General features: G+C 41.1%; 1 protein-coding gene across 1 annotated transcript in view; it reads left to right on the forward strand.

Moving 5' to 3' along the window:
- The window catches only part of pomgnt1 (protein O-linked mannose N-acetylglucosaminyltransferase 1 (beta 1,2-)), a 63,167-nt gene that overhangs the window by 20,086 nt on the left and 20,616 nt on the right, over positions 1–22,465 (forward strand). The window contains exons 7-13 of the mRNA XM_034179334.1: positions 3,029–3,146; positions 3,762–3,860; positions 6,502–6,629; positions 7,297–7,367; positions 18,375–18,450; positions 21,155–21,238; positions 21,358–21,399. Of these exons, the coding sequence (XP_034035225.1) occupies positions 3,029–3,146; positions 3,762–3,860; positions 6,502–6,629; positions 7,297–7,367; positions 18,375–18,450; positions 21,155–21,238; positions 21,358–21,399 (618 nt within the window). The remainder of the gene's footprint in view (positions 1–3,028; positions 3,147–3,761; positions 3,861–6,501; positions 6,630–7,296; positions 7,368–18,374; positions 18,451–21,154; positions 21,239–21,357; positions 21,400–22,465) is intronic.

The following is a 22,465-nucleotide window of genomic DNA, read 5'->3' on the forward strand; positions in this document are numbered from 1 at the left end:
CTCCCTGAGCCTGGTTCTGCTGGAGGTTTCTTCCTGTTAAAAGGGAGTTTTTCCTTCCCACTGTAGCCAAGTGCTTGCTCACAGGGAGTCGTTTTGACCGTTGTGGTTTTACATAATTATTGTATGGCCTTGCCTTACAATATAAAGCGCCTTGGGGCAACTGTTTGTTGTGATTTGGTGCTATATAAAAAAAAAAAATTGATTGATTGATTGATTGATATTTTAGATCGAAGAATTAAATAATGGTAGGGCTTCCTTGAGCAGCCTGGTAGGAATGGGGTCCAATAGACATGTTGATGGTTTGGATGAAGTAACTAATGAAAATAACTCAGACAGAACAATCGGAGAGAAAGAGTCTAACCAAATACCGGCATCATTGAAAGCAGCCAAAGATAACGATACGTCTTTGGGATGGTTATGAGTAATTTTTTCTCTAATAGTTAAAATTTTATTAGCAAAGAAAGTCATGAAGTCATTACTAGTTAAAGGAATACTCGGCTCAATAGAGCTCTGTCTCTTTGTCAGCCTAGCTACAGTGCTGAAAAGAAACCTGGGGTTGTTCTTATTTTCTTCAATTAGTGATGAGTAGTAAGATGTCCTAGCTTTACGGAGGGCTTTTTTTTATAAAGCAACAGACTCTTTTTCCAGGCTAAGTGAAGATCTTCTAAATTAGTGAGACGCCATTTCCTCTCCAACTTACGGGTTATCTGCTTTAAGCTGCGAGTTTGTGAGTTATACCACGGAGTCAGACACTTCTGATTTAAAGCTCTCTTTTTCAGAGGAGCTACAGCATCCAAAGTTGTCTTCAATGAGGATGTAAAACTATTGATGAGATACTCTCTCACTTACAGAGTTTAGGTAGCTACTCTTCACTGTGTCGGTATATGGCATTAGAGAACATAAAGAAGGAATCATATCCTTAAACCTAGTTACAGCGCTTTCTGAAAGACTTCTAGTGTAATGAACCTTATTCCCCACTGCTGGGTAGTCCATCAGAGTAAATGTAAATGTTATTAAGAAATGATCAGACAGAAGGGAGTTTTCAGGGAATACTGTTAAGTCTTCAATTTCCATACCATAAGTCAGCACAAGATCTAAGATATGATTAAAGTTGTGGGTGGACTCATTTACATTTTGAGCAAAGCCAATTGAGTCTAATAATAGATTAAATGCAGTGTTGAGGCTGTCATTCTCAGCATCTGTGTGGATGTTAAAATCGCCCACTATAATTATCTGAGCTAAGCACTAAGTCAGACAAAAGGTCTGAAAATTCACAGAGAAACTCACAGTAACAACCAGGTGGACGATAGATAATAACAAATAAAACTGGTTTTTTGGGACTTCCAATTTGGATGGACAAGACTAAGAGTCATGCTTTCAAATGAATTAAAGCTCTGTCTGGGTTTTTGATTAATTAATAAGCTGGAATGGAAGATTGCTGCTAATCCTCCGCCTTGGCCCGTGCTATGAGCATTCTGGCAGTTAGTGTGACTCGGGGGTGTTGACTCATTTAAACTAACATATTCATCCTGCTGTAACCAGGTTTCTGTAAGGCAGAATAAATCAATATGTTGATCAATTATTATATCATTTACTAACAGGGACTTAGAAGAGAGAGACCTAATGTTTAATAGACCACATTTAACTGTTTTAGTCTGTGGTGCAGTTGAAGGTGCTATATTATTTTTTCTTTTTGAATTTTTATGCTTAAATAGATTTTTGCTGGTTATTGGTGATCTGGGAGCAGGCACCGTCTCTACGGGGATGGGGTAGTGAGGGGATGGCAGGGGGAGAGAAGCTGCAGAGAGGTGTGTAAGACTACAACTCTGATTCCTGGTCCCAACCCTGGATAGTCACGGTTTGGAGGATTTAAGAAAATTGGCCAGATTTCTAGAAATGAGAGCTGCTCCATCCAAAGTGGGATGGATGCCGTCTCTCCTAACAAGACCAGGTTTTCCCCAGAAGCTTTGCCAATTATCTATGAAGCCCACCTCATTTTTTGGACACCACTCAGACAGCCAGCAATTCAAGGAGAACATGCGGCTAAACATGTCACTCCCGGTCCGATTTGGGAGGGGCCCAGAGAAAACTACAGAGTCCGACATTGTTTTTGCAAAGTTACACACCGATTCAATGTTAATTTTAGTGACCTCCGATTGGCGTAACCGGGTGTCATTACTGCCAACGTGAATTACAATCTTACCAAATTTACGCTTAGCCTTAGCCATCAGTTTCAAATTTCCTTCAGTGTCGCCTGCTCTGGCCCCCGGAAGACAATTGACTATGGTTGCTGGTGTCGCTAACTTCACATTTCTCAAAACAGCCGCCAATAACCAGAGTTTGATCCTTGGTGGGTGTGTCGCCGAGTGGGGAAAAATGGTTAGAAATGTGAACGGGTTGGCGGTGTACACGGGGCTTCTGTTTAGAACTACGCTTCTTCCTCACAGTCTCCCAGTCAGCCTGCTTTCCCGGCTGCTCGGGATCTGCTGGAAGGAAACTAACGGCGGCTAAGCTACCTTGGTCCGCACCGACTACAGGGGCCTGGCTAGCTGTAGAATTTTCCACGGTGCGGAGCCGAGTCTCCAATTCGCCCAGCCTGGCCTCCAAAGCTATGAATAAGCTACACTTATTACAAGTACCATTACTGCTAAAGGAGGCCGAGGAATAACTAAACATTTCACACCCAGAGCAGAAAAGTGCGGGAGAGACAGGAGAAGCCGCCATGCTAAATGGACTAAGAGCTAGTAGCTGCGCTAAGCTAGCAGATTCCTAAAAACACACAAAGTGAATAATGTGTAAATAATTTATAGGTGATTCAGCAGAGGGAGTGCTTTAGTTAAGGCACGTGAAGATAACACTGTGAAACAAATCGTTATCTAGTTAACTAGATCAATCTAACTGCGCAGATTAAACAGCTAACAGATACAGCAAAACACCGTTGTGTTCCGGAACAGGAAGTGATACAATACCGCAGTGAGAGCCAACCACCAGTAGAGGCAAGCCAAGAGTAATGTGTGTGTTTGTGCAGGATGAGGGGACGTTCCACCTGAAGGATGCAGCTAAGAACCTGCTGAAGGGTTTGGGCAGCCAGGCCTCACTCAGCCTCAGCTGGAGGGACATGTGGACTTTGGTGGTGAAGAAAGGAGGTACTGTACCTGAACTATCCACCTACAGTTTTACAGTGTCACATTTTTTTTTTTTTTTTTACAGGCATCAGCTGTGATGAAAATTTTGTATTAATAAAAGATGGTCTGTGGAACAGTCCCTGAGATCGATGGAAGCATTTGCAGCAGATGGACTCTGTGTCTAACGGACACACAGACAGACACACTGTAAAACTGTTTGTGAGGGGCTGCTGAAGACTGAGCAACAGATTTCCACAAACCCTGAGTGTAATCTTTAATCAGGCACTTGTGTGTGGAAACAGTTTGATAAAACGGTGCAGAGAACCCGATGTTAAAGCTGCAGGTGTTTTGTGTGTGAATAGAGCTTTGTGTCTGTTGAATAAATGTGGTGAGAAAACTCAAGGTGGAGCACAAAACCTGCCAAAAAGTTTAGGCAGGTTTTGTGCTCGACATTGAGTTTATCTTCAGCTCTTGAGCTGAAGATAAAAACGTGAGGCCTTTCAGGGCTTGTTGGTAACATGCACAATCCAAACAGTTCCTCTGTGTACGGCGTGGTATCGTGCGTGTGTGTGGGTGTTTCTGCACTCGAGCTGCAGCGTGCTTTCAGTTTGTGTCTCAGTGTGTGTGTGTGTCCAGGTCAAGTGTATGGAGAGAAGCACTCCAAATCTCCGGCGCTGTCCACCTGGGGTGACCCGGTTCTGCTGAAGACGGAGGTGCAGCTCACCGCCTCTGAAGGTACCAAACGTTTGGGTGTTTTTAAGATCCAGCATGAACATTTGGTTGAGCTGCAGCTCTCCAGGTGGGTCATGATTCCATTTCATGTGCAGTTCACACACAGCAAAGATTTTGTGGACACAAAACTGCAAACAGTACAACAGTCACGACTGAGTGGACAGAGTCCACACGGACTCTCAGCTGGTGTGCCCTGGATGGCAACCACCCACGAAGACAACAAGCCCATCCTCAGTTCTTGAATTTAACCATGTACAGTAGTGTTCAGAATAATAGTAGTGCTATGTGACTAAAAAGATTAATCCAGGTTTTGAGTATATTTCTTATTGTTACATGGGAAACAAGATACCAGTAGATTCTCACAAATCCAACAAGACCAAGCATTCATGATATGCACACTCTTAAGGCTATGAAATTGGGCTATTAGTAAAAAATAGTAGAAAAGGTGTTCACAATAATAGTAGCATCTGCTGTTGACGCTACAAACTCAAAACGATTATGTTCAAACTCCTTTTTTAGCAATCCTTTGAATCACTAAACTAGTATTTAGTTGTATAACCACAGTTTTTCATGATTTCTTCACATCTGTGAGGCATTGATTTTGTTGGTTTGGAACCAAGATTTTGCTGGTTTACTAGTGTGCTTGGGGTCATTGTCTTGTTGAAACACCCATTTCAAGGGCATGTCCTCTTCAGCATAAGGCAACATGACCTCTTCAAGTATTTTGACATATCCAAACTGATCCATGATACCTGGTATGCGATATATAGGCCCAACACCATAGTAGGAGAAACATGCCCATATCATGATGCTTGCACCACCATGCTTCACTGTCTTCACTGTGAACTGTGGCTTGAATTCAGAGTTTGGGGGTCGTCTCACAAACTGTCTGCGGCCCTTGGACCCAAAAAGAACAATTTTACTCTCATCAGTCCACAAAATATTCCTCCATTTCTCTTTAGGCCAGTTGATGTGTTCTTTGGCAAATTGTAACCTCTTCTGCACGTCTTTTATTTAACAGAGGGACTTTGTGGGGGATTCTTGCAAATAAATTAGCTTCACACAGGCGTCTTCTAACTGTCACAGCACTTACAGGTAACTCCAGACTGTCTTTGATCATCCTGGAGCTGATCAATGGGTGAGCCTTTGCCATTCTGGTTATTATTCTATCCATTTTGATGGTTGTTTTCCATTTTCTTCCATGCGTCTCTGGTTTTTGTCCATTTTAAAGCACTGGAGATCATTGTAGATGAACAGCCTATAATTTTTTGCACCTGCGTATAAGTTTTCCCCTCTCCAATCAACTTTTTAATCAAACTACGCTGTTCTTCTGAACAATGTCTTGAACGTCCCATTTTCCTCAGGCTTTCAAAGAGAAAAGCATGTTCAACAGGTGCTGGCTTCATCCTTAAATAGTGGACACCTGATTCACACCTGTTTGTTCCACAAAATTGACAAACTCACTGACTGAATGCCACACTACTATTATTGTGAACACCCCCTTTTCTACTTTTTTTTTTTACTAATAACCCAATTTCATAGCCTTAAGAGTGTGCATATCATGAATGTTGGATTTGTGAGAATCTACTGAATCTACTGGTACCTTGTTTCCCATGTAACAATAAGAAATATACTCAAAACCTGGATTAATCTTTTTAGTCACATAGCACTACTATTATTCTGAACACTATTGTATCTGCTGCAGCCAGGTGAAATGTGGGTGTGTTCTTAACCGTCTTTGGGGTCCTCAGCACTGAGACACCTGTGTCCTGGATCATGTCCAGAGAAACTCACCACATGGACTAAATGTGGTGTCTGATGTTCCCTCACAGTGTCAGTGATCCTCCTCCTTTGAGTCTCACTAAGTAACCATTCATTTGTCGTAAAGTCAATCCAGCAGGACCCAAAGATCCTCCACAGAGACCTGGGACCAAAGACATTCAGTTTTTAACTCAGGTCACTGGCTAGAGTCAGGACAGGAAGCACCCTGAAGACTTGGGGCCCTCATTGTCTTGCAGAGATCTTGGCATTGCTAAACACTTCTGACCTTTTGACCTCGACTTCCTAAGAACTTCCAGGAGTCTCTGTATCTCAAAGGACGAGGACCCAGAGACATGAATGTCCCTGCTGAGATCAGTGAATGTTAAACACTTTCACCACATACAGAGACACTTCTGATGGATGAGTCCAGGGAGTCGTGTGTGTGTGTGTGTGGTTCTGTCATTGTAAAGTTTGAATTCTCTCTCAGCCCTCTTGTAAAGATGAATCCCAAAGTATTGATCAAGTGAACCGGATGTAAAACACTGTTACTTCCACAGCTGTTTTCTGATATCATCAATTGAATGTCTAAATAATGCTGATTACACATTTAAAGGAAATATGGACGCGACCCTAACAGTTGGATTCATGATGCAATAGGAGGGGTACTAATTCTACAGTGTCACGTCTCCTGTGGACAGGTGGACTTCAGAGTTGGTGTTGAGGATGGGCAACTTTCTGTGTGTTTGATTTGGGTTTGATGGTTCTCAGATTTCTGTGCGCCTTTTTTACTTTTATGGATTGAGGCTCTGGGTGAAAGTTGAGGGGTGCATTGAGTTTGGACAGATTCCTACCAACCTGAATATGGTTTCTCCTCAACCCACAGAGGCCGAGTGTCGCTGGGCTGACACGGAACTCAACAGGCGGAGGAAGCTGTTCTGCAGCAAAGTGGAAGGATACGGCAGCATCTGCAGCTGCAAAGATCCGGCACCAATAGAGTTCAACCCAGATCCTGTAAGTTCTGAAACCAGTGTTACTGTCCCTCCCGTCGCCCACCCACCACCACCCACCCACTCTGTTGATCTAGTATGAGTCACTGTTCTTCATTTACAAAAATGTCTAGCTTTAGTATTACAGCAGCAGTTTGCTGCCCCTGTAAACAGGTGAAAACACACGAAGAAACCGTTAAGCAAGCAGTGATGCAAAACACGGCGACAGCAGCAGTGACAGAAACATTACCTGTTTTGCATAGCTCAACACCTATTGCTCACAGAAACTTCATATTTGGTGGGTACATGCCTTGGAGGAGTACTTCGCATGGGTTTGAAGGCCAGTGACCTTGACCTCCGTTTCAAGGTCACCATTGGTTGCATTTGTTTTGAAGGCTGACGACCGTGACGACTTTTTATGGTCACTGTTTGTCACATCCTCTAAATAAATATTATGCCAATCTCCAACATCAAACACATAAGGCTTCAACCAAATACCCACCTCATACAAGTACATATTACTGCATTTTGCATGGAAAATAATACTGCATGCGGGGCATTTCATGATGAATGTCTGTAGTTTTTTTTGTTGTTGTTGTTTTCTTTTTTTTTTTTTTTTTTTTTTTTTTAACTCTGAACCAAAACAATACAGATAAAGTGATTTACGCTCACTTTCATTTTTGTTTTTTCAGTTGTACAACAACAAGGTCTTCAACGTGCCCGTTGCGGTCATTGCAGGGAACAGACCCAACTACCTGTACCGGTACAACAATGTCACTCGTCGTCATCAAAAGGACACAGTTAAAGTTGGACTTGCTGATGCTTGATGTAGTATATCATGAGACAGAATGAGTCTGTGCAGCAGGACATTAAATTTAAAATAAAGTTCATATCCGATGAGGTTTTTCATCCGATTTTCTGATAAAGTTTAAATATTAACAATTATGTGTTCAACAGACATGAAACTGTTTAATTCCACGATGGGTCATGTTCATGTAAGCAGTTTTAATGACCGTGATTGAGTCTAATATGGGAGACTTTCTATTAAAAGTGCCCTAATTCAGATTCTGTAAAAATTTAGTGGCTTATGCCCCTTTCACACCGTGGCTGCTCCCAGTTACTTCCCGTGGCGTCATGACCACGCAGGAATTTCTGCGTCAGGTGCGCGCAGCAGGGGGCAGAGAGGAGGTGAGAACGCAGCCTGCAGGTTCTCTGCACAGAGAAGTCAGAATGCACAGTTTGGCTGCAGACAGACTGTGCACTCTGACTTCTCTTCTACTTGTTGTTGTGCAGGGCTGCGCTCTGAGTTCTGTTATAGTTTATCTTTCCTCCCTTGACCGCGAGATGCGCACGAACCGTCCTTGAGCAAATGTGGAGATGTCTGGAGTTCTACTTGATGTTGACATGTCCTGGACTTATGTCCTTTTTTAACTGTGATGAGAGAGTCTGAGAAGAGAAAGGAACTATGTGCCTGCAGACAAATTTTTTTTTTTTCTTTTCTTTCCTCCTTTGACTGCGAGATGCACGTGTGCGCGAACGAACTGTCAAGTAAATGTGATGTCTGGAGTTCTACTTGATGTTGACATGTCCTGTCTCAGGACTTATGTCCTTTTTTGTCCTTTTTTTAACTGTGATGTGAGAGTTTGAGCAGAGAACAAGGAACTAATGCCTGCAGCCAGACTTTTTTTTTCTTTTAATTGTTCACATGTGCGCGCGTCAACGAACGTCCATGAGTGGACTAGAAATGTCCGGGCTTTTTACTGGATATTTCTGGCAATCAGTCTGCATTTTTTTTCTTTTTTTTTCTCAGCGTGTAGTTTTTACTGCATTAAGTACACGGTATAAAAACAATCCTGTGTGATTTATACTGCGGGAACAACGGAACACAGCAGGAATCATAAATTGGCTTCCGAGTCACGCCGGGTAATGCCTCTTTGCGCTGGAACCACTTCCTTTCTGCGTCGAGCACAGGACGCCCAAAAAATTAAACAGGTTTAATTTTTCGGCACCCGACTTGCTTCCTCCTTTGTGCCCATTGCGCTGTTGTGGCGCAGAGCTGCATCATCTCGACACTGAGTTGCTTCCAGGTGGCGGCATCATAATGACGCATGGTGCAACTGGGAGCACCCCCGGTGTGAAAGGGGCTTTAATGGCACCCTTTGCAGAAAATAATGCACCACTCTCTCTCTGCTCTGAGCTTTTCCTCCCTCTGACTGAGATTTCTCACATTTGCATGTTTATTGTGAAACTATTGCCCCTCCCCGCCTTTATAAAGATACAGTAGTATTCACCATTTTAACCCTCTGGAGTCCAGGGTATAATTGACTGCTTTTGACTACTTTTTAGATTTACAGTGACCTTAGTTTTTCTTTCATTCTGGCATGTATCAACATAATGTACCTAAATTCATGCAAAAACATGAGTAGAATTTTTTTTTTTTTTTTTTTTTTTTTTTTTTTTTTTTACTGTGAAAACCACAATGCATTTAACGAACCATTTTTATAACTTTAAATGTAAATATGAATTGTAAATTTCAAAAACATGTACAAATGTTGCAGACAACAAAGTTATACACAACTATTTACATTAAATGCAGGAAATGCTTCAGTTGTTTTTTTCCAACTATTTACAAAACAATCTGATGTCACAATAAGCTTAGAATGTAAATATAAATTGTAAATTTCAAAAACATGTTCAAATGTAGTGCAGGAAATGCTAATGCTAAACTATTTACAAAACAATCAGATGTCAAAATAAGATGCAACTCAAATTATTTGTGTCACTCAGAAGGAAAAAAAAAAAAAAAATCCTGTCCAGCACAAAAAAACGGGAGCACATCACAGGCCTGATACTTTCAGGGTGTTTCCCTCCTCCTGTTGTCCAGCTGGAGGCAGCATTGGCACCTCAGTTTGCCTTTGGTGGCTTTTTGGCCAGGATCTATGACTGGCACAGGAGCGTTGTTCTGCTGATCTCAGTGCAAGATGAATGCATTTGTGGTTGCAATGTCAAGGAAGTGCAGCAACACAGTCCTGTACCAGTGAGCAGTTTTTCTATGGGTGGAGTACTACTGGATGAGCTGGTTGGACAGGTGCAGTAGTGTTCAGAATAATAATAGTGCTATGTGACTAAAAAGATTAATACAGGTTTTGAGTATATTTTTTGCTGTTACATGGGAAACAAGGTACCAGTAGATTCTCACAAATCCAACAAGACCAAGTATTCATGATATGCACACTCTTAAGGCTATGTAATTGGGCTATTAGTAAAAAAAAAAAAAAAGTAGAAAAGGGGGTGTTCACAATAATAGTAGTGTGGCATTCAATCAGTGAGTTCATCAGTTTTGTGGAACAAACAGGTGTGAATCAGGTGTCCCCTATTTAAGGATGAAGCCAGCACCTGTTGAACATGCTTTTCTCTTTGAAAGCCTGAGGAAAGTGGGACGTCAAGACATTGTTCAGAAGAACAGCGAAGTTTGATTAAAAAGTTGATTGGAGAGGGGAAAACTTATACGCAGGTGCAAAAAATTATAGGCTGTTCATCTACAATGATCTCCAATGCTTTCAAATGGACAAAAAAAAAAGACGCGTGGAAAAAAATGGAAAACAACCATCAAAATGGATAGAATAATAACCAGAATGGCAAAGGCTCACCCATTGATCAGCTCCAGGATGATCAAAGACAGTTAGACGCCTGTGTGAAGCTAATTTATTTCCAAGAATCCCCTGCAAAGTCCCTCTGTTAAATAAAAGACATGTGCAGAAGAGGTTACAATTTGTCAAAGAACACATTAACTGGCCTAAAGAGAAATGGAGGAATATTTTGTGGACTGATGAGTAAAATTGTTCTATTTGGGTCCAAGGGCCGCAGACAGTTTGTGAGATGACCCCCAAACTCTGAATTCAAGCCACAGTTCACAGTGAAGCATGATGGTGCAAGCATCATGATATGGGCATGTTTCTCCTACTATGGTGTTGGGCCTATATATTGCATACCAGGTATCATGGATTAGTTTGGATATGTCAAAATACTTGAAGAGGTCATGTTGCCTTATGCTGAAGAGGACATGCCCTTGAAATGGGTGTTTCAACAAGAAAATGACCCCAAGCACACTAGTAAACCAGCAAAATCTTGGTTCCAAACCAGCAAAATTAATGCCTCGCAGATGTGAAGAAATCATGAAAAACTGTGGTTATACAACTAAATACTAGTTTAGTGATTCACAGGATTGCTAAAAAAAGCAGTTTGAACATAATAGTTTTGAGTTTGTCGCGTCAACAGAAGATGCTACTATTATTGTGAACACCCCCTTTTCTACTTTTTTTTTTATTTTTTTTTTACTAATAGTCCAATTTCATAGCCTTAAGAGTGTGCATATCATGAATGCTTGGTCTTGTTGATTTGTGAGAATCTACTGAATCTACTGGTACCTTGTTTCCCATGTAACAATAAGAAATATACTCAAAACCTGGATTAATCTTTTTATTCACATAGCACTATTATTATTCTGAACACTACTGTAGATTCCACTTATGTTTTTACATATAGGCCACAACTGGTGTAGGACAGGGAATGTCTATCAGTCCAGCATCCATCCTTCACCCCTCTCTGTAAAATATGGATCTAAATCTGTGTCTGGTCATTACTTTAGTTGGAAGGGGTACAGACAAAATATGATTCTGTTTCCAGTAGTCCTGGAGACGTGGCAGCGACACCAGTGACATGTACATCAGAAGCCCAAAAAAAGTTGTACATCTTCCATCTCAATGTCTGTCCATTTGTACTTTTCCCTAATTTCTTGTTTTTGCAGTATTTTTGTTGGTGTTGGTGCAGATTGTCCTGACTGTCAATGGCAACCCCCCAAAAACAATAGAAAAAGGTCTTTTGGACTTTGGTGGAAAGTATCTCCACCTGGACTCCTGGTGTTCCCCATTGCGGGAACCTGCTTACTGATGGTGCAGTCTCAGCATCCTCCTCTGTCTTCCATCAGTCAAAGCTGGGGCGTGGCTCTGCTGCGCATGCGAGCAGTGATCTGGACCTTGGAGCAGAGGCGCGCCGTCTGATCCTCTGTGTAGAGCTCTGTGTGCACATTGGTAGATCCACCTGCTCTGGTTGCTCATCCAGAACAATAGAGAGATCATTGAGTCAATCAGAATCTTGACTGTCTGGTTCACACTGTGATGACGCGCTCTGCGCATAGTTTTCTTCCAGCTAAAAAAAAAAGCTGAAGTGCCTGCTCCACATTCTTGAGACTTCTCATTATTTTTACACACAAAACCAAAAACGACAACAGTACATACTAAATACACTCCACGACAGCATAACTACACACACCAAATATCACAAATCTCTCAAATATTAAAACTGTTTGATCGCTGTCTCCTTTTCTCTCAGTACCAAAGTCACAATCGGTTTTCCTTCCTCAGCGATCAAATTATGTGGATTGGGGATCATTTTTTTATTGGCTTAGGTCGTGCATTTTCCCCCAATGATATAGAAATTTGTGTTTTGTTTTTTTTTACACTTTACTTTTAGTTGCTACGGGCAGAGAGCAGAGAAGGAAGAAAACAAACACCTGTTTGCGAGTGTCCTGCACAAAGCGCACACCTACAAGCAAAGCCATGTGGGGTCTGTGATCAAGTACACGTGGGGTTGTTTTTTTTTTTTTTTTTTTTTTTTTTGGATCGGTTTAGCTCGTGTTTTTCACCAGTGATAAAGGGAAAGTTGTTTCTTCGCGCTTCTGCAGCTAGACAAGGAAATGACACTCCTGTTTGCTGCGGGGTTTCTACAAAAAATGCGCACCAAAAATTACTGTAATCTTCAGGAAAAAGCATGGCATAAAAATATTCATAAGTCAAGTTGTACTAGGCCTATTAACAAAATTTAAAACTGGTATATAGGTTGGAGTCTACACATTCAATTGGAGACTCAGAGTGGAGCAGACTGGGTGTTACGTCAGCTTAAATTGGTCATATGTGTTTGACGCAGCGGCACACCAGTAGAGTTCACAGGGTTAATTTCAGTTCCCGTATCTGTAGATTAGAAACTTCCCCCCACCCGACCCCTACCCCCATTTTTTTAAATGAAAGTTGATCTTACGCGCACCCTAAAATAGTAAAAAAATTGTGACTCCATCACGTCGTAAAAAGAAAAAAAAAATTGAGCTTTCATGGCATTTTTCTCGTGGCTTCCACGTCTTACCTGTGATGATGACATCTGTGTACTGTAGTAGTCGCTTGAAAGTTATGTCAGTTTGAGAATTTACAGTATGAGAATTGCACGCAATGCCGAACAGATCTGAACAGCACTAAGCACATGAGTTATTTGAGATTTCTTTTTTATTTGGGATGTTTGGTAGGGAAGCTGCGTTCATCCCGCTGCTCTCTGGATAATGCATCTGCTGTCCTTGTTTGGCTATTCCGGAATTACCATTCACTTTGACTTGATTACCTCTGATTTGAACTCTGATACAGTTCTTCAGTCGGAGCCTGCAGGTGGATTGTAGAGGGAGGGGGCGCCGCACAGCAGATCACATGGACAGGAGGCGTTTGATATGCAATTTTTATTGACCTATAATAGAGAGGCAGGTGAGCTGACAGATTTTAATATTGGCTTTTCCATCTGCCCGCTGCCTTTTCAGGCAGAGTTGAACACAGATCGCCCGCAGTGTTCTGACATGTGAGTACAGTAACTTATACAGCACTAAATCACTACAAGGCATCAGACACGAGCAAGGTCTTGATCTGACCCACCCCATGAGCGAGCACATCTGTGATGCCTCGGTCCCACCGAATAATGATGGCTGAAGGAGCAACGCATGGGTGTGGGGTGATTATTTGAAGAATGACCCACGTTTTCATCTATCATGTATCCACTATGAAGGTGCCACTATGTGCCTCTCTGTACCCCGCATGTGCCGCGTAGCAGCCTCTAGTGAGCCACAACCACCTGTCATTACAGCCTCGAATGGCTCGCATCAGCCACACTAAGCCACGTAGTGCCATGATAGCACCATGATAACACCATGTTGGCGCACGTTTAGGCATGAGTTTGGTCCAAACCTCCAGCCCTCCCACACCTGGTCCCTTCAAAGTGTGAGTTTTCAATTCACAGCACCATTTAAAGATGTCCCTTTTTTTTTTTTTTTTTTTTAAATGCAGTCCAAAAATAGACACTCCAGCACAGTTCCGCAGTTGTGCGCTGTGCGCCAGGCTGCTGTCTACATGTAATGCACCAGACCAGCTAGACCTAAACCACGGGTTCCTGGAGAGCCGCCTCTGTGCTCCTTGCTGGCTCCGCGGCTCTCTGGCTTTTCTTCTGCGGCTTTAAACGCACAAAACGTTGTTTGTCCGTTTATTTCTGCAAAATCGTTCTTTTGTGCGCGCGTGCTGCTGTTGTCCTTTCATGGACAGCCGCCTCTGTGTTCTAAGTGGCTTCCTTTCCATCCGTGGCTTGCTGGCTTTGTTTTTTCCCTGGTTTTAAACACAATCATTTTTACAACGTGAATCCACTTTTAACTTTGTGTTCGTCCGTTTATTTCTGCAAAAGTGCTCTTTTGCGCGCAGTGCCCTTCTGCATACAGAATGAGGTGGCCGTTTTATTATATACACCTGTGGATCATTTTCAATATATACGAGGTCTGTGAGAAAAGTATCCGACCTTTTTATTTTATGCAAAAAATATGGATTTGATTCATATGTTTTTACGTCAGTCAAGCTTGAACCTTCATGCGCATGCGTGAGTTTTTCCATGCCTGTCGGTTGCGTCATTCGCCTGTGAGCAGGCTTTGAGTGAGCACTGGTCCAGGACAAGTTGGGACATGCCTATCTCGGCTTTCAGTGCTTACCAGTCGAGTGAGTATAAGAGAAATTGTGGAGAGCTGGACATGTCCCAACTTGTCCTCTAACACTCCGAAACGGAGGTGTTCCTTTGTCTCGCTTCATCAGCGAATCGGTCGTGATGCGCGAAGCCTCCGCACGGCTTTCCATGACAAAATCTCATGTTAAAAGTGAAATCTGCCGGAAAATGGCTGATGTCCAGCTCTTGTGATAACCAGAGAAATTGCTCACGACGGCCCCGGCTCCACACAGCCATCCGTTTAGAAATGATGTGGTGTTTTCTGCCTCTCGATGGCGGCTCGGAGCGCGGCGCGCCATTGTGGGCCATCCTTAAAGCTGTAGTAACACTCCTTATTCTCTGTGAAGCCCGTAAAATTTTCACCGAAAGCTAGATAAATTTTTCGAATGGTTTCCAGCTGCCTGTCTCTAACAGTTTCTGAAAAAATTCTGATGGAAAAAAAGCCCAAATCATTCCACCATTTCCTCGCAATGAAACAACGACGAGAGAGGTGGAGCAGTGCTCACTCAAAGCCTGCCCACAGGTGAATGACGCAACCGACAGGCGTGGAAAAACTCACGCATGCGCACGAAGGTTCAAGCTTGGCTGACGTAAAAACATATGAATCAAATCCATATATTTTTTGCATAAAATAAAAAGGTCTGATACTTTTCTCACTGACCGTGTGTGTGTGTGTGTATGTATATAAAGTGGCTTCCTTTCCATCCATGGCTTGCTGGCTTTATTTATTCCTTGGCTTTAAACACAATCATTTTTACAACGTGAATCCACTTTTGACTTTGTGTTCGTCCGTTTATTTCTGCAAAAGCGCTCATTTGCGTGCGGTGCTGTTCTGCATATAGAATGAGGTGGCCCTTTTATTATATACACCTGTGGATCATTTTCAATGTGTGTGTGTGTGTGTATATATATATATATATATATATATATATATATATATATATATATATATATATACATTTTTTTTTCTTTATTTCTTCCGCAGCTTACAAGTTATCATGATACAACTTTTAACTTTGTGTTATGTCTTCAAAATCGGTCTTTTGCACGCTGTCCACCTCTGTTGCCGCACAGCTCCTGCTTTTAGCTGCTCCACTGGAGTTATTATCTTCCATGGCTTTAAACACACATCCACTTTCACGCAGTCACCAAAATTTTAACTTTGTGTTCGTCCAATATTGACTGAAATATCTTCTTTTGTGAGCTGGCGTTCTGCCTAAATGCTCGTTTGAAGCGTGATGATGAGTCACTGCGTCAGTGCGCACACACAGCGGAGCTCATGTGATCCATTTACAAGATATTAAATCAACATACTTTTACATACAACAGACATCAACATACAGACATACTTTTACAGCTCGGAACTGTTTTATCAAGCTATAAAAAACATTAAAAATAATTACCTTAAGCTGTTCAAAATACATTCCACATGGAGCAGGAAAGAGAGGGAAAAAAGCGTCCAGATGAAACAGTCCGCTGCTTCTAGAAGAGGTGTGTTTTCAGCATCCAAGGTTTGGCAGAAAATGATTAATCTGCTACAAAATAATTATTTTATATAGAGTCCAGCGCACAGAGCAGGTGCAGTTGTGTGCGCAAGAGTGAGGAGCCGCTCCAAAAATAGCCTCTCAGGTCCTGTGAAGGTGCCAGGCGCACGGATAATGGACTTTTTGCAGACTCGTAAGCACCACGCAAATGCCTCTAAGCCGTCGCAGTAACTCGAACACAAACTGCACCACGCTGTTGTTGCTAAATTTTGAACATGTAGAAATTAGTGCCACGCTCAGAGAGGAGCCTCGTTAACTGAAGATAATGCCTCTAAGAGCCACTCAGAGCCTCTATAATGCCACGGATAGCTCATGAAACAAAAAAAAACAGGGTGCGTGGCTCCTTCTTCATCCTTCATTATTCGGTGGGACCGCGGCTTGAGTGAGAAGAGAGAAAACTCCCTACACCTTTTTTTTTTTTTTTTTTTTTATAAACACTGCTCACTACATAGATGTTGAATTTTTTATTTTTTATTATTATTATTATTTTGGTGTGGAACATCTATTCTCCAGAAATTCGGTAGCTGAAAATGTCTCTGTCCATGGACATGGTTGGAATACAATCCACATACGTCTGACTGTTCCCGCACAGAGAGCTGTTAAGCTGAAACTGTCGTTCCTTGTTGCTTGATGCAGAGGAGGGATTTTGAGGAGTCGAGTTGAGGAGTCACCGCTGCATTGGCAGACACTGTTTAGCTCCTGATGTGTGACACTAATGTGACATCTAGTGGCAGAAAAAAAATCCATTCATAATGCATTTTAAATTTGTGGATATGCACAGATACGGGGCAGAGGCTAAATGTTTGAAATGATACCTGCAGGCAGGAATTATCTATATTATACCAGTCAAGTGGCCTGTGTGTATAGCTTTCATCACGGAGAAACCGGGGAGAGCTGACATTTGTCGTTTGGTATGCTTATGTATTTTGGGTCAAGGATGAACGCTGCAAAAACAGAAAGTTGATAGGAAATTAACGATACTGGATAACACCAGTGAACATTGGACATTGCGCTGCAATGCAACATGGGAGTTTGAGGTTTTAAGTGCTATTGTGGTTCATGTTTAACAGTGTTGTTAGTGTTATTGATTTGTGTTTTTGTAGTTCAATTGGTTTAGTCAGTTACGTGTCATGTTGCCGTTACCATGAGTGAGAAGTGTAGTGCGTTTGAGGACTTCCACCGCCCTCTTGTTTGTGGGTGTGTAAAATTGAAGCACCTGCTTATGGTAGAATGCAGAAAAAACAAAAAGCTGTGCGTGTGTGCAACTTTGATCACGGAGAAACTGAAGAGCTGACATCTGCCCAACCTGGTCTCACAGCAAGTCGTGATTCAGCAGCATGAAATATACATTAATCTATTGGTTCATGATATTGTGACGAAAAGCGCCTCATTTTCATCACAGCAGCACATTCATTCTAATTCATTCTGTGATGGCTGCATGAAATGAAAAGTGAAGCGGGGGGGGGGGGGGGGGTCGGGGTGGTTATGGTTAGGGTGGGGGGAAGGAGTAGGGTTAGTAATAGTGAGTTTAAAAAAAATTGAAAATTTGACTCATTTCGTGATGGGAGCAAAAAAAAAAAGTGAGACTGGGCTGCATCTGCCATTTGCTATTTTTATGTATTTTGGGTCAAGGATGAACGGCGCCAAAACACAAAGTTGATAGTACTAATATTAATGAAGAAATAACAGATATTATGTAACAACACTGAACAACGGACATTGCTAATTACATTCTGGACTTGCACACCAATCCAGCAGGGGGCGGTAAATCATCTTTAGATTAAAAGCGCACGTGTGTGTGTGTGTGTGTGTATATGTGTGTTTTATTTCGTAAGCTGAATGTAGGTGTATGATATAATTGTAAATGTTAAAATACATGGATAGCACAAGGAGGTGAAAACACTTACTTCCATTGTGTTCCTTTTAAAAATCAAATGACAAAATAGAGATAATAAAATAGTAATAATAATACTGATGATAATAATGTGTATATGATAACAAGAACCTAAACAGTTTATAAATAATTTGTCTTAATGTAACATTTAAAAATGACAACAGGTAATAAGTGTTTAGTTCTTCTGAAATCTGCTGAGGTCTAAGGTTGTAAAAACATTCTGGACTCACACACCATTCCAACTCATTATAGAAACTTTGCACAATTTATTACCACCCTTGAAAAATATCAGCTACCTATCCCAATCTAGAGCCCGTGGATCCCCACGGGCAACACAAGAGTAGATATTAAATAATTAAAGGGTTGATTTTATTTATTTTTTTAATGAATAAATAAAAGCATTTTGTGTAAACCGGAAGAGAAATGATGGAGTGTGTGTTTGTTAAAATAAAGTGACTCTGTGCTGCTCTGTCTTCAGGATGCTCAGATCTCTGCTGTCTGCTCACGGCGTAAACCCACAGATGATCACCGTCTTCATCGATGGATATTATGAGGTACAAAAAATAGTTATTGTAACTCCCCATTTTTTTTTTTTTTTTTTTTGTCTTTCTTTAAAAGTGTTTTGTTTTCTGAAACATATAAAAACATCAACACAGAATTAAAAGCTTGAGAAAATATGTAGGCCTGCACCACTTGGGAAAGTTTTTTTGTGACTATTGTAGAACATACTGTGAAATAGTACATTTGTTTTTATTTATATATATATATATATATATATGAATGAATAAAACAGAATAATCTTTGTCTGTCTTCAGCAAATGGCTCATAAAACACACCAAATACTCACACAAAACTTCACTGGAGAAAAAAAAAAAGATTGATTGACAGCACAAGCGTCTATCTGGTCTTATTAAGCACTCACAGAAATATTTAACCCTAACTTTTAAGATTTATGTAATTTTATTACATGACAAATTCCCATTTACTTTTTTTTTTTAGATAATTTTAATACAAACCTACCAAATAAACCTTACATGATGCATATTCATTACTGTAATAAATCGTATTATTTGAAATGTATACTCCTCAGCTTTATGTATTTAGTATTAATAAAATATAATTACTCTAAATCAATAATGACAGTATTAAAATACATAAAGTATATTGTTTGAATTTAATTCAAAATAAATAGGATTTATTACAGTAACGAATATGCATCATGTAAGGTTTATGTGGTAGGTTTGTATTAAAATTATCTAAAAAAAAAAAAAAAAAAAAAAGTAAATGGGAATTTGTCATGTAATAAAATTACATAAATCTTAAAAGTTAGGGTTAAATATTTCTGTGAGGGAGGGCTACTACAGCAGAGGGGATGAAGAGTTCTTGTAAATATTTTTGCGGGCCAGAGGAACTATGTACCGCCTGCCTGATGGCATTAACTGGAAGGAGTGGTGGAGGGGGTGTCCTCAGTGATCAGGGTGGCTTTCCTGATCACCAAGCGACTATATAGCTCAGACAGAGGGGTTTGGGGTGAGCCAGTTATTTTGCTTGCATGACTGATGGTGCGGAGAACCTTATTTCTTTGTTTGATAGTGAGGAAATTGTACCAGGATGAGATATTGAAAATAAGTGACTCAGTGAGGGATTTATAGACCACAGTTTAAAATGTCCTTGCTGATGTGGAAACTGTGAACAGTCAAGTGAATTTATATAGCATCAAATCAGAACAAAGTTGCCCCAAGGTGCTTCACATTGGTAAGGTCTAACCTTGCCAAACCCCTCTGAGCAAGCACACAGGTGGCAGTAGTAAGGAAAAACTCCCTCTGGCACATTTTTGAGGAAGAAACCTCCAGCAGATCAGACTCTGAGGGGTGACCCACTGCTTCACCCATCCTAACCATAACAGAGAGCATAAAACAAAGTACAAATGAACAAAATGCAGACAAAAATGGCAGCAAAACCTAGTCCAAAACAGATCTGATTCTAAAATGTTCCAGCAGTATCCTTTAGGCCAGCAGTCTCAAGTGGCTGTGTAGTTATTCAAGAGATGGTGACAAAATCCATGGTCTCGGGTCCAGTTTTGGCATATCTCAGAGTTAGAATCATTTGACCAGAGGTAACGCCACCTAAAACACTAGTTCCTATCAGTCAACCAACACAGAGGCAGAGAGGGTGCTAATGTGGTCACCGGCAGCTAGCCCTCTGCTTTGCTAACAGACCAAGAATTTAGATATAATGAGGCTGAGACCTGCTGCATTGTTAATAACACAGTCTAAAAGGAGAAGAAAAATGGTTTGATCTTACACAGGTATACTGGCTGTATGAAAGGGAAAACAGATGAGTTTTTAATCTGAATTTGAATGACTTAGTCCAGCAGATAACTGAAACAATCCTTCACATGATGATACAAGCATCAGATTTGGTATGAATGTTCTTCACGAATCAGTGTTTGAGGGGGAAAAAAGTGCCGGTCACTTGAAAATCCAATATTAAGAATTACACAGGGGTCAAAATTTAAAATGCTCCAATCATATTGAAAACTACACCTATGAGAGTACATGCACTCTGATTGGCTGATTTTTCTATACCACATTATGTGTCTGATCACAAAGATTCCAAAAAGGTATAGTTTGGACTATGTTATGTTATGGGGTAAAAACATTAAGAATTGTGACAAAAGTCAGTTTCATTTGGTACAGGAGTCAAAAGTTAAAGTTGCTCCAATTTTGGTTTAAAAAAAAAAAAAAAAAAAAAAAAAGTGGTCCAAATTATTGGTTGAGCTAATAGGATTAATAAATGGAATAGTTTTGACTGTTAAATGTGTAGTCTGCAAGGTCAAATAAGGTCAGTGTTCATTGGAATCTGTGACATATGTTAACATGGCAACTGAGCATGACACATGGTGCAAACTATTCCATTTGAAAACCCTGTTAACTCGACCAATAATTCATGTTCATCACTTTTTACCCAAATTAAAGCAACTTTAACTTTTGACCCCTGTACAAACTGTAACTGACCTTTGTCACATTTGTGCTGTTTTTACCCCATAACTCCAGAACATTCAGTCATGGATAGTTAAAACTGTATCTTTTAGGGAGTATTTATGATGCTGCACTGCTCCACTAACTCCAGAGAATCAGACTGTTTTTTTTTATATTTATATGGAGGGAAAAAGCATTTAAATCAGATTCCTTTTCCCAGTTTGTAGTCCTTTGACAAACTTGTTTCAGCACTTGTGTTTTTGTGTTCATGGTTCAGGAACCAATGGATGTGGTGGAACTGTTTGGCCTGAAGGGGGTTCAGCACACGCCCATCAGCATCAAGAATGCCAGAGTCTCTCAGGTAAACAAGACCAAAACCAGACTGGAAAATAACCTATAAAATAGTCATCACATGTGGAGATGGTCCGCTAACAGCTTCATGGGACGTGTCCTGAATAACTCTTGTCGGTGTCCTTCCAGCACTACAAAGCCAGTCTGACTGCATCCTTCAACCTTCACCCAGTGAGTGTTTCACTTTGTATTTTCAGCAAACAGTTTAAGGCGTTTGATGGCAGGTTTGTGACGTTGGGGAGAGTCGTCTTGGAAAAACCAGAGTATTCATGGAAACATCTGTTAGTGCGCTCTAATCTAAAGATAATTATTTACTGTTTGCTCCAGTTATGGTGGAAGATGGTTCAGTCCTGATAGATGCCTCTGCTGTTCCGTCACAGTGGGCCGGACACTTGGAGCAGTTGCTTCTGGCTCATGTTCCTGGTGAGATGTTTGATATCTCTGGCAATAGGGTTATTGTAGCTTCTTCTCCGGTCAACTGTGAATGTTAATGTTGTTCAGAGGCCCTGGAACATCTGAGGGTGGGTAAAACTCCAGGGATCTGTGGCATTTGAGCTGAGCTCCTCCAGGCAGGTGCAGATGCCTGGCATTCTAAACTGTTTTTGTGTCAATCTGGGACATATTGGATGAAAGGACTTGTCCCAGTCTGGAGAGGAAAAGGTGAATGTTTGGACTGTAACAACTATAGGGGTATCACACTGCTTTCTTTGCCAGGGAAGGTGCTCACAAGGATCATTCTTAATAGGATTCAGTTCCATCTAGTCAGCGACGAACTCTCTGGCTTCACATCAAAGAAGTCAACTTTCAACTGCATTCTCGGTCTGCGAGTACTCCTAGAACAATTCTCGGTCTGCGAGTACTCCTAGAACATTGGCTGTGTCTGAATGTACCTGAATTCCTCTTGCTTGCCTCTACTGGTGGTTGGCTGTCACTGCGGTATTGTATCACTTCCTGTTCCGGAGCACAGCGGTGTTTTTCTGTATCTGTTAGCTGTTTAATCTGCGCAGTTAGATTGATCTAGTTATCTAGATTACGATTTGTTTCCCAGTGTAATCTTGACGTGCCTTAACTAAAGCACTCCTTCTGCTGAATCACCTCTAAATTATTTACACATTATTCACTTTGCGTGTTTTTAGGAATCCGCTAGCTTAGCATAGCTACTAGCTCTTAGCCGATTTAGCATGGCGGCTTCTCCTGTCTCTCCCGCACTTTTCTGCTCTGGGTGTGAAATGTTTAG

Source organism: Thalassophryne amazonica, chromosome 10 (assembly GCF_902500255.1).
Source record: "Thalassophryne amazonica chromosome 10, fThaAma1.1, whole genome shotgun sequence".
NCBI lineage: Eukaryota > Metazoa > Chordata > Actinopteri > Batrachoidiformes > Batrachoididae > Thalassophryne > Thalassophryne amazonica.